General features: G+C 44.6%; 1 protein-coding gene across 1 annotated transcript in view; it reads right to left on the reverse strand.

Moving 5' to 3' along the window:
- The window catches only part of XDH (xanthine dehydrogenase), a 113240-nt gene that overhangs the window by 61852 nt on the left and 38896 nt on the right, over positions 1-12492 (reverse strand). The window contains exons 11-15 of the mRNA XM_060245676.1: positions 10583-10675; positions 5509-5660; positions 3245-3338; positions 936-1045; positions 310-494 (exon numbers count right to left, since the gene is read on the reverse strand). Of these exons, the coding sequence (XP_060101659.1) occupies positions 310-494; positions 936-1045; positions 3245-3338; positions 5509-5660; positions 10583-10675 (634 nt within the window). The remainder of the gene's footprint in view (positions 1-309; positions 495-935; positions 1046-3244; positions 3339-5508; positions 5661-10582; positions 10676-12492) is intronic.

Genomic DNA, 12492 nt, shown 5'->3' on the forward strand with positions numbered 1-12492 from the left:
CCATGAAGCTGGGCAAGTCAGGAGGCTTTATATGATGTTTAAGTTGGATCTCAGTAGCAGGAAGGGGGCTAAGGGGAGTCATTGTCAGACCATAATTTTAGTGACTCTTTACTGCCTTCTGATGCACCTTCATTGCAACAGGCATTGTAGCAAGACCAGTGTGGCTGATTCAGGCATTTGTTGGCAGAAAATGTCTGCAAGGGACTCTTTCATGATGTGACATCACTTCTGCTTTTTCTTGAGCTCCCACTTTAGTACTATAAAAATGAAAGGAACTTATTCTGCAGCACAAGAGCCTGTGTCTCCTACCTGCCAATGAGCTCTTGACAGGTTTTAGTAGCCAGCACAGTTGTGGGAGCCATCCCTCCATAGCTCAGCTTAATCTCTTGGACTCGGCTGGTTCCCTCTTGGAACAAGACTCTCATTCCACAGGTCACTATAGCAATATCATCCTCTCGCCGAGAAGCCTGCTTGAATGCTGAGAAATATTCCCCCTATGGCAAGAAGAAGTTTGTCTTGGGTTCTTCATTTGGATTATAGTGGGATCATTACAGTAAGCACAATCACCTAGTCTATTTCAACAGAAAAGAGAGTAGGACTAAAACAGTAGACTTGTTTTCCTTCTATAATATCCAGATATGGAAGCAAAATTAAAGGTGTGCAGGGATGGACTGGGATGGAGCACTGGGATCCTTTCCCCTCCTATGGATCTAACAACTTGATTTTCTAAAAAAATGGAAACTAAGATTTTCAAGAAATAAATCCTGCACAAAAATACCAGATTATCTGCATTTCTTGTACACCCATAAAATATCCTGACCATAACAGGCCTTAAACAGATGTGGTGGTGGTGTTGTTTTGCTGCCTTCTCAATAAAGCACCACCAGTTTCTACTCAGCCTTGTAAGACAATTCATATTTTTCCCATCACCTCACCTTCCTGCTGAAGAGTATTTCCACTGAAAGCAGTATTTCTTCAGGCTTTAGTATAGTCTTTCTATAACCAGTAAAGAATGTTTCATCCATCCTGACAGTCCTGCTGCCCTCTGTAAAGAAAGAAGAGAGGACACACAATGGATGGAATGTATAAACATGTTATCTCCTTTTCATACAAGCAATTATCATTCCCAGAAGCACAGCTGCCATTTTGTTTGCACAATAAGAGGCTATAAAACAATCTATATTTCTGAGAACATACAGTCTAGCAAATACATCTATACAAATAAGTAAAACAGGATGGAATGAAGTATCCTAAGGTCTTTTTTTCTTTATATCCTGGGTAGTATCATATATATTATTTGGGATCAAAAAGTTGGGTGCAATGGCTCCCTCCTACAAAATGAGATAGTCCACTGGGAGGAAAAAAGGCCATTATTTGCAGTGTTATCTCTTTGGAGAGCTGGAATCCCCTGATATTTCAGCCTTGCAAAGCTGACCTCTAAATGGAACAGGCAGCAGAGGGAGACATAACTGTGCAAAACTGACAAGGTGGCTCTCTGGAGGCCTCCTGTGAAGGAGCCAGGCAAATTCAGCAACCAAGAGACAAAAGTTGGGGCCAAGCAGGGAATACAAATGCGAAGGCTGAGGAAATGCACAGGTGAAGTTGGCGAGTAAGAAAGGAGCCAAGGCAGGGCTAGAGAGCAGAGCAGACAAACACTGAGGGAATGACCAGGTAATGGAACAGCACACAGGTTCTTCTCAGCTGCATATGTCAACAGCAAAGAAAGGCTATATAGGGTCAGAGCTAAAAAGGAACTAGTCATCCAGAAGGCAACAAACCAATACAAAAAGCTATGTTGTTCCTTGGGCCTAGAAGTCTACACACTGCAAGGCAGAGGCTGCAGCCCAGAAGGGCCCAGGTTCAAATCATCCTGCTGTTGCGTGGCATCGAGAGATGAAATGAATACTTGCAACTATTCAGAATTGATTGATTGATCTAATTCAGCTATTCAAATCTTAGGATGAGGAATGCCAAAACAAAATTCAAGTTTGTGCTGTTAAACATTAAGTTTTAAACTCTGAATTTAAAATTCAAATGCTTTCAATGTGTTGGCATTTCAGCTTGTTGGCATATTTTAATTTTGGCAAGCTTCAAAACAGAAATATCATAAACCATCTACTGTTAAGTGTTAATTACCATTGCATATTATCTCCCAAATATTGGCAAATGGATGAAAGGATTCACAGCCCCTCATTAGAATCTGTGCTGCCAAAACAAACAGCCTCATTCCCCAAGCTATTTATTAATTTTAAAGAAAGCATTGGAGATCTTCTGCAATGCACTGGGAGTCTATGGCAGGCATACAAGTATTCACTAAAGGTATAACATTTGATAATCACTGTGATATATTATTATAAATCATTTATCAACACTGTCAAAAACTAAATACTGCTACATGTCAGCCATCAATTACTGCAAAATATTAAATTATTCATTTAGTACATCTTTATCCTGGCCTTTTTCCAAGGAGTTCAGGACCCTTATTCTCACAACAACCCTGTGAGGTAGGTTAGGCTGTCAGAGAACAACTGGCCTAAGATTACCCAATGCATTTCAGGGCAAGCAGAGATTTGAACCTGGGTTTCTCCAAGCCAAGTCTGACCTGAAACCACTATGCCATAATGCCTTTTACTGTCAGATATCAGATACTGGAATCAAAGAGCATTCAGCATCAAGCAAAAATAGAAAACATCCTAAGAATCTTTATCAATAGCATTTCAGTCATGCTCATCCTACATCGGTCCCACAATTCTCAACATAGACCTTTTGGTGGTCCCTTTTTCTCCAGTGGAAAAGCTGATTGAATCCAACCCTTAATGTAGACAATGTTTTCTATCAAAAATTGCAATTGACAATTTTGAACAGGATTTTTGGAAGCAAGTCCTTTTTGGCACAAGGATCCTAAAAGGTGAAGATTAGAGGGCTCAATTTAGCAAAACAAACAGCAGCATTATTTACCAAAGGTGATAGAAAGGCCATAGTTCTCTCTCATATTTATCCTAGCAGCTCTTGCTGCTACCATCTGATGAAGTAAGCTTTGACACACAAAAGCTTATACCCTGGGAAATTTCATTAGTCTTTAAAGTGCTACTGGACTTAGACTTTATTCTGCTACTACAGACTAAAATGGCTACCCACTTGAAACTGCTGCTGCCTTCAAAGGCTTTTCACCTTACGTAAGGAAGCAAAAAATAAATAAATACTGATGATGACACACCAAGTGCCAAAGTTTAGAGTGGCTTACCTTTTGACACCAAAGTCAGCCTGCTCCCACTTGCCATAAACACAGGATTTAGGTCAGATATTGGACTTGCAGTCATTATATTTCCCCCAAGAGCCTAAGGCCAAACAAGTATAAATTATACATCCAGTTCAGAAGATAACACTGCAATATTTATTTAAGGCTGTTACAAGGTTATCAGGTAAGACAGGAATATGATTAAGTCACAAGATTCTGATTTAGCATCACATATATTAAAATCTTTAAAGTTTTCAGCCATAGTAAGAGAAGTTTAATGAAGCTATATACTCTGGAATGGATCCTACCACATCTAGGGTTGCCAAGTCCAATTCAAGAAATATCTGGGGACTTTGGGGATTGAGCCAGGAGACTTTGGAGGTGGAGCCAGGAGACTTTGGGGGTGGAGCCAGGAGACATCGGGGCGGAGCCAGGAACAAGGGTGTAACAAGCATAATTGAACTCCAAGGGAGTTCTGGCCATCACATTTAAAGGGACCGCACACCTTTTTAAATGTCTTCCTTCCATAGGAAATAATGAAGGATAGGGGCACCTTCTTTTGGGGCTCATAGAATTAGACCCCATGGTCCAATCGTTTTGAAACTCGGGGGATACTTTGGGGAGAGTCACTAGATACTATACTGAAAATTTGGTGCATCTACCTCAAAAAACAGCTCCCCCAGAGCCCCTGAAACCTCTAGATCAATTCCCCATTATACCCTATGAGAATCAATCTCCACATAGAGAATAATGAAGTGCTCAGCAGACTCCCCTCCCCATTTCTGGCCACTCTGAAGTGAGGGATTGGCCTCTCTATTCACGAGTTGCTGCCAACTTCTTCAAAGTAACATAGACACACCATCCCAAGAGGAAGCCTTTCAATCAGCGACTGAAGCCTCCCGAGGTAGAAACGCACATGGTCCTCTGGGGGTGGAGCTTCCCCTCCCTCACCAGCCAGACTCCCCGAGGAGATGCCACCTGGCAGCCGGAGAGGACGCAAGGACTACGAGTCCCAGCATGCACCTCGTGAAGGGAGGCCGGACTGGAGCGAATAGCAGGCCGGCGGTGGGCGGGTCTTTGTGACCCAGAGGAAGGGAGAAGCCTGAAGGCTGCGAGGGCGCCAGGCAGGGAAAGAGACACAGCACCATCCCCCCCCCTGCTTCCAGATTTTTGGAGAGCGGGGGAAGAGGCTGCTAATGTGGGAGTCCCCCAGCAGGGCAGGGGGTTGGGAAGCCTAACCACATCAAACTACTCCACTGAGCAGTCTGAAGTCTTCCTCCAACTTAAGTGATTCCTTGCTCTGTGGAAGAGCCATTCAAGACATAGGAAGGTCCTTAGGCTAGAGGATGGCTCTTTACAAGATGGTTAATCTGTCCCTCTGTTCAAACATACATGATTTGCTATTATTCAAAATGCATACATTAACAAATGGCAGGTTTGGACTGTGCTGGTTTGGACTGTGCTGTCAGGTTTGGACAAATGGCAGGTTTGGACTGTGCAGGTTTGGACTGTGCTGTCAGCCACATGCAGGTTTTCCTCCCCTTCCACTGCAGAGGCCATTTCCTCCCCTTCCACTGCAGAGGCACTACTTTGGATTCTCTTTAATCAGCAATTGAATATTGTTATATGACTTCTCAGCTTTCACTTTTTTAAAAAAAACAAGTCCCTTGCCCCTTTCATTGCAGGGATATAACTTTTTCCTTATGTCTCAGAGAACACGATACACAGCATATCAATCTCTGAGATACAAGGAAAAAGGCATCTATACAATTGCTGACTTTAAAGAAAACATAAAGGCCAGGTGGTGCAACAGGAGGAATGAACACTGCTCAGGCACTGCAGTCAAAAAATGTATTGGGAGACGTGCCATATAGACAATCCCTTACCACTGAAATGATTGCATGCCTCTCTACAAATTGCAAGAAACTCTATGGTAAAACCAGGTTTTCCCAGTACTCTCTAGAGCTGTAGCAGATCTGGCAGGAAAAGACATTATGTATAGGCAGCGAGGCACTTCATTCTGGGTGTAGGCATAACCCAGTTTCTCAGTATGAAAACTATCAGTCCTGGCTCAAAGCCCCAGATAAGAAGATTTGCTTGCTCAGTTTGAATTCCCTCTGGTTTCCCTTTCCCACTTCTCTCTTCCCTTCAGACTTTAGTGAAAACTACTTGGAAGCACTTATAATAACTAAATAAATAAATAAATATTTTTTTTATTTTTACCCTGCCCTCCCCGCCAAGACAGGCTCAGGGCGGTAACAGCAACTTACAGCAACATTTCGGATTTGAGGGCCTGCAAACCATCTCAGTTGTTCTAGGACAGCCTGGAACACCTCTGTTTTGTAAGGAGGAAGATGGGCCACAGCCTTGCGTAGAACCTCTTCCACATGGCTCAAACTGCAGGAGGCGCCAAATATGATTCCTAAAAAAGCAAACAGCAGATCGATTGGACCAGTAACTGTATTGTATGAAACAGACACTATTGTGAGATATTTTTTTCCTGGTGATTCACTATGGGGCTGTTAGAAGAGTCGGGGTTTTATTTCTTTCATCTAAAAGTCCTCTAATTCTGGGGCCTCAAGGATTGTAGTTAGCAAAGACAGTAAAGTTGTCAACATGCCTGAATTTTGCCTCTTGGCCAGTTGTCAGACTGAGAAACTCCAAAGCTGTGCCATTTTTGCTTTTTGTCATGCACATAGCTTTTTGTCATGCACATATGTGTCTGAACTAATAGCCACAATCCCTTTGGTGATGTCTTAGTACACATATACATGCACAAAAACATCATCAAAGGAATCGTGACTGACCCAAGGTCATTCAGCAGGTGCATGTGCAGAAGTGGGGAATCAAACCCAGTTCTCCCAGATTAGAGTTCGCATACTTAATCACTACACCAAACATGCTTCACCCAAGGCACACAAGAGGCTTGTGAGCGCCTTCCCTGAAACAATGACATTAAAGGGTGGGACATGTGACAGAGTGAACTTTACAAGCTTATAAGTCCTACATAAAAATGTGAAGGACTGGAAAGCGTTAATGCCTCACAGAGCCAGAGAGTCTTGAGTGACAGCCTATGATTGGTTACTGTCAGTTGAGCAGAAAGACTTGAAACCTGACTGTTGAGAATTCAGTTTAGTATTGACTAAGAACAGGAGCAATTTAGCTTTGACTGAGGAGAATTCAGGACTGACTGAAGAAAGTTTAGCACTACTGAGGACTGAGAAGTTTGGTAAGGAGGATCAGTGACAACCTCCCATTCAGGCCAGGAAAAGAGATATATCATCTAATTAGAAAAGTTCTCTCCCTGCTCAGTTGAGACGGAGATAGCTCTAAAGAGTGGAGTAATCTCTGTTGTGCTCAGAGAAGGAATTCAGGTGCTTGGTAGCATATCCCTGCCTTCTGAAATCTGAGGAGTCAGTTAAACTTGTACTAGAGTGTATAAGAAACACTGAAACAAAAGCCTTAGAATAATCTCTAAGATTCTAAGACTTTGTGAAAAGCTTAAGAACTCTCACATGTTGGAAACATATGAACTAGAGTTTGTGATTATACAAGGCTACCTCAGCATTATATTTGATTCACCTCAAGATACTTTATCCCTGAGTTCACCTGATCTTTTTCCTTTTATGTTGTTGTTATTATTAGTTTATTTAAATTCCGCCCATTCCTCCGTGGGGGCTCAGGGCGGAACACAACATAATGAAATCACATTAAAATCATATATTAATAAAAGCAATTACAATTATTTCATAAACAAATAGCTCAGCAGAACAGTTTTGATGAGATGGTGCAGCTGGACAGTGCAGCGAGTCAGCGCAGTAAGATATACAGTATATACAGTAGGGGAGGCCAACCGATCTAATGGGCAGAGGCCTGCCACCTCACCTGAAAACCTGGCGGAACAGTTCCGTTTTACAGGCCCTACGAAAGGCTAATAATCCAGGTAGGGCCCGGATCTCTATAGAGAGCTGATTCCACCAGGTTGAGGCCAGGCCGAAAAGGACCTGGCCCTGGTAGAGGCAAGACAGGCATCTTTTGGGTCGGGGACAGTCAGCCTATCCTGGGAGGCTGAACAAAGCAACGTCCGGGGCATATACGGGAAGAGACGGTCCCGCAAGTATGCTGGTCCCAGGCCATGTAAGGCTTTGAAAGTCAGAACTAACACCTTGAAGCGAATTCGGTACTCTATAGGCAGCCAGTGCAGGCCACGAAGCACCGGCCACATGCTCTCCCGTATAGGTGATGCAGTTAGCAGGTGAGCTGCCGCGTTCTGCACCCGCTGCAGTTTCCAGATCAGCTTCAAGGGCAACCCACATAGACCGAGTTACAGTAATCTAATCTGGAAGTGACCATTGCATGGGTCACTGTGGCCAAGTCTTGGGAGGCGAGATATGGTGCTAGTTGCCTGATCTGCCGTAGATGGTGGAAGGCAGACCTGGCAGCTGCCACGACCTGGGCCTCCATGGAAAGTGAGGCATCCAGAATCACTCCCAAGCTCTTCACCTGTTGGGTTGGCACTAAAACTGCGCCATCCAAGGGTGGGAGCTGGGTACACAAACCCCCTCCCCTTCGACTCAGGCACAGGACCTCAGTCTTTGCTGGATTTAACTTCAGTTGGTTCTGCTGTAGCCATCCCACTATGGCTCCTAATGCCTTGGACAGGTATTCAGGGGCAGAAGACGGTCTGCCATCCATCAGCAGATAGAGCTGGGTGTCATCAGCATACTGGTGACAGCCCAGTCTGAAACCTCGGGCAATCTGGGCAAGGGGGAGCATATAAATATTAAATAATATGGTGAGAGAATAGTTTCCTGCGGCACTCCACATATAAGTGGGTGCCGCATGGAGTTTGCTCACCCAGCCTCACCCTTTGTCCTGGCCCCCGGAGAAAGGAGGAAAACCATTGCAAGGCTGTCCCCCAATAGATAATAATCGACTGTGTCAAACGCTGCTGATAGGTCGAGAAGAATCAGCAGCACCGACCCGCCTTAGTCCAGATGTCTTCTTAGGTCATCCGTGAGGGCGACTAGCCCCAAAAGAAGGTGCCCCTATCCTTCATTATTTCCTGTGGAAGGAAATAATTGAAAAGGTGTGCTGTCCTTTTAAATGTGATGGCCAGAACTCCCTTTGGAGTTCAATTATGCTTGTCACAGCCTTGATCCTGGCTCCACCCATAATGTCTCCTGGCTCCACCCCCAAAGTCTCCTGGTTCCACCCCCAAAGTCCCCAGATATTTCTTGAATTGGACTTGGCAACCCTACCCTGAGGCCCTCCTCTCACTGTCCTATAGCAGCAAGGAGAGGACACCCCTCAGCATCAGCTGGCATTGCCTGGGGTAGGATGATCTGGCTCTGGTACAGCTACAGGTGCCAACCCCAGGTTTGGAAATTCCTGAAGATTTTGACTAGTATTTTATTTTTATTTATTTATTTATTTATTTATTTATTTATTTATTTATTTATTTATTTATTTATTTATTTTATATCCCGCCTTCCCTGCCGAAGCAGGCTCGGGGCTCACAACATAAAATCCCAACAAACAATTACAATTAATAAGTATTAAAATTACACATTCAACAATAAAACAAGATATTCAATAGTTAAAACAGTTAAAACAGAATATTAGTTTGGTGCTATTTCAGTGGCGACGGCCTTCTTCCACTTCCCTTAAATACAGGTGCTATGTCAATTAAACGCCAGCCGGAAGAGGACAGTCTTGCAGGCCCTGCAGAACTGCACAAGGTTCCGCAAGGCCCTCACTTCATCTGGCAGTTGGTTCCACCAGCAGGGGGCTGCAATCAAGAAGGCCCTGTCTCTGGTTGATTTTAATCTGGCCTCCTTCGGCCCGGGGATTACTAATAGATTTTGTGATCCTGATCTGAGTACTCTCTGGGGAACATGTGGGGAGAGACGATCCCTAAGGTAGGCAGGTCCTAGGCCTAGTAGACTCTGGGTAGCTCGAGGCTAGTAGAGGGGAGGAACCTCTCCTGGATATAATGCCATAAATTTTCTCCAGGGAGATGATCTTTGTAGTCTGAAAATCAGATGTGATTCCAAGAGATCTCCAGATGGGACATTCTTAGGTACAGTCAGCATGGACATCTCTTCAGCTATCTGGCTGCTCTGTGAACAGTAGGCTTCCCAGTCCCCAGGTCCCAATGGGGGATCCCTCGGTTTTACAGGCTTCCTCCCGCCCCCAGCCAGCTGGCCAGCGGGGGGAAGCCACACCCCCACAGCCACCAGTACCACTAGATCTCCTGCAGGTTAAAAAGAAACCCTGCAAACAGGTCCCATTTTAAAATGCCTCTTTGTGTGTGTGTGCCCCTTTAAAGTTGAGCAGGAAGCAGGAAGTACTTCATGGGGAAGGATCAGAAGCAGAGCGTGTCTGTTTTGCTTTCGTTTCACAGTAAGTTAGAGTGTGTGCGTGTGAGAGGGAGAGAGCAGCGTAGCCCCTGTAATTGTCAGATGTCATTGTGGAGGAACCAGACCCGGTGAGAGAGAAAGAGAGTACTTTCCAGAAGTCTTTGAAGGGGAGGCAGTAATAGTGTGTGTGTGTCTCTGTGCTTATTTTGCATTGTTTTCAGAGTCTTTGTATAGGAGCCTGCTTATGGGATAGAGGAAAACTCCATCTCTCTCTTTTTTGTTTGCCTGAGTAAAGCCCCAGTGAGATCACAAAAATGTGAGCTTGCAAACTCTGTGCATTTTGGCTGCTTTTTGTGTGCTTACACTTTCATTTACTAGAACTGCAGCTATTGGGGGATGAGGAAATGATGACTATTCAGGTGAACTGCACTGCTGTATTTTTATACCTTTATTTTGAAAATGGGAAAGTCTGGCTCTACCCCAAAGTCTCCTGGCTCCACCCCCAAAGTCCCCAGATATTTTCTGAATTAGACTTGGCAACCCTAGTGAACAGGGAAGGCTTCATGGGCAGCTTTGGTCTGCCCTGGGATGTCATCATCAGCATTGTCATGTGACTTCTAATGTGGTCATGTGTACTTCTGATGGAATATATGCAAAATGGTGTAATGTATGCAAAATGGCTCCAGTTCTTTGGTTTACAAAATTTTGTTCAACAAACAAAACAACATGGGATGAAAAGTTCTATGTAATTAATAGCAAAGAAGTTCTAACTACTTCTGACTCACTAAACATACATAACTTCTACTATAAATTTTGTTTTACATTCCTCAAATAGATACAATCAAAATATTTTGGCTACAGGAAAAACAGAGACAAAGGGATCAGCTTATCAATGTCAGTATTTTTGTAATCTTTTGCAATGCTAGCAGATTCCTAGAACTTCTTCCCAGTCCCTTCAGGCAATAAACATGTTGTTACTTACCCTCCTCTGAGTGCTGAATACAGTTCATTTCTGGGATCCAATTTGGTGCTATTATTACTGGGTACAGCATGTTCTTTAACTTCATTTCAATACCTTAAGGAAACAAAATCTAGTGATGTCAATTTACACAAGGCAGGCAGCCAGGACTAGTAAGTTTCCCAATCAAAAAACAAAACTATTTATGCAATAGTCCCATTTCCCCCAAAGTGATAACATGTGGCTCTTTCTGAAGTTCACCAGCGATGGAATTTGCAAGGGCTTATAATGAAATTGTAACTAAAAAAACAATGAGATTTTCCCTTGCATTCAGCAATCTCAACAAGTATTTCCTTAATAGATGATGACACTTTTGTTTCTAGTTAGGCTTCCCAATCCCCAGGTCCCAGAGGGCGATCCCCTGGTTTTACAGGCTTTCCCCCTCCCCCAGCCAGCTGGCCGGCGGGGGAAGCCCCGCCCCCAGAGCCATCATGCACCTCTATGAACGATTCCCATAGGGAATGATGGGGAATTGATCCACGGGCATCGGGGGCTCTGGGGGGGGGGCTGTTTTTTGAGATAGAGGCACCATATTTTCAGTATAGCATCTAGTGCCTCTCCCCAAAATACCCCCCAAGTTTCAAAAAGATTGGACCAGGGGGTCCAATTCTATGCGCCCCAAAAGAAGGTGCCCCTATCCTTCATTATTTCCTATGGAAGGAAGGCATTTAAAAATTTGTGCAGTCCTTTTAAATGTGATGGCCAGAACTCCCTTGAAGTTCAATTATGCTTGTCACACCCTTGCTCTCGGCTCCGCCCCCAATGTCTCCTGGCTCCACCCCCAAAGTCCCCAGATATTTCTTAAATTGGACTTGGCAACCCTATTTCTAGTGGATATTAATATATTATAGTAGCATGTCATTAACAGGCCCAGCGCTAGGGCTTTGGGCACCCCAGGCCAGCACCTGCTCCGTGCCCACCCTGTGCCTGCCCCCCCTCCACAACCCCACTCGCAGGGAAGGCAGGCACAGCAGCATGGCAGAGGAGAGCAGGGCAGGCTCCAGGCGAGCCACACCTGCACTCTCAGAAGCAATCCGAGACTGCCCTTCTTAGCACCACCAAGAGCGCACTCACAGGCCTTCTCCTCTGAGGAGAAGCCAGGCTCAGAGGAGAATGTGCCCCGCCTGGCTGCTCTCACCTTGCAAGGAAAGCCAAGCTCGGAGCAGAAGAAGGCGCCCTGCTTGGCTGCTCTCATCTTAAAGGTGAGAGCAGCCAGGCAGTACAGGGCCCACTCTTTTCTTCCAAACTCAGAGGAGAAGAATGCACCCCGCTTGACTGCTCTTGCTTTCAAGGTGAGAGCAGCCAGGTGGGGCATGTTCTCCTCCAAGCTTGGAGGAAAAGGCCTGTGTGTGCACTCTCAGAGCCTTGCAAGGGAAGCCTGGCTTGGAGGCTGTCCATCCATCCTAATCTTCTCAGGTCTGAAACCTGGGAAGCCAAGAGCAACAGAATGGAGGGAAGGGGGCACTTAGCAGCACCTCATAGGCAACGTGACACCCCAGGCCGCCACCTACCTTGCCTACTCCCATGTGTCAGCCATGGTCATTAATAAAGAATAAACTGCTACAACACAGATAAATAAATTGCAGATTGGAGCATACACATAGAGACTAAATGCTGGGATAAAGGCAGAATAATTGTTGAGAGAAACTGCACGTTTTGAGAGTTGACTCAAAAACACAATAGTTTTTAATGAGAAGTAAACCTCAATTTGGAATTTTATAAACCTGCCTCCCCTTTTACAGATGTTTATATTTGTATATGTTTAAAAGGTTTTCAAGTGTGTGTGCTCTTTGACTATGACTATAGGCCACTGAAGAAGGCATATCAAGCCAAAACATGTTTGGCCTCTTGGTTTTATGTACAAAATCCTTTTG

Source organism: Heteronotia binoei, chromosome 1 (assembly GCF_032191835.1).
Source record: "Heteronotia binoei isolate CCM8104 ecotype False Entrance Well chromosome 1, APGP_CSIRO_Hbin_v1, whole genome shotgun sequence".
NCBI classification, from domain to species: Eukaryota; Metazoa; Chordata; class Lepidosauria; order Squamata; family Gekkonidae; genus Heteronotia; species Heteronotia binoei.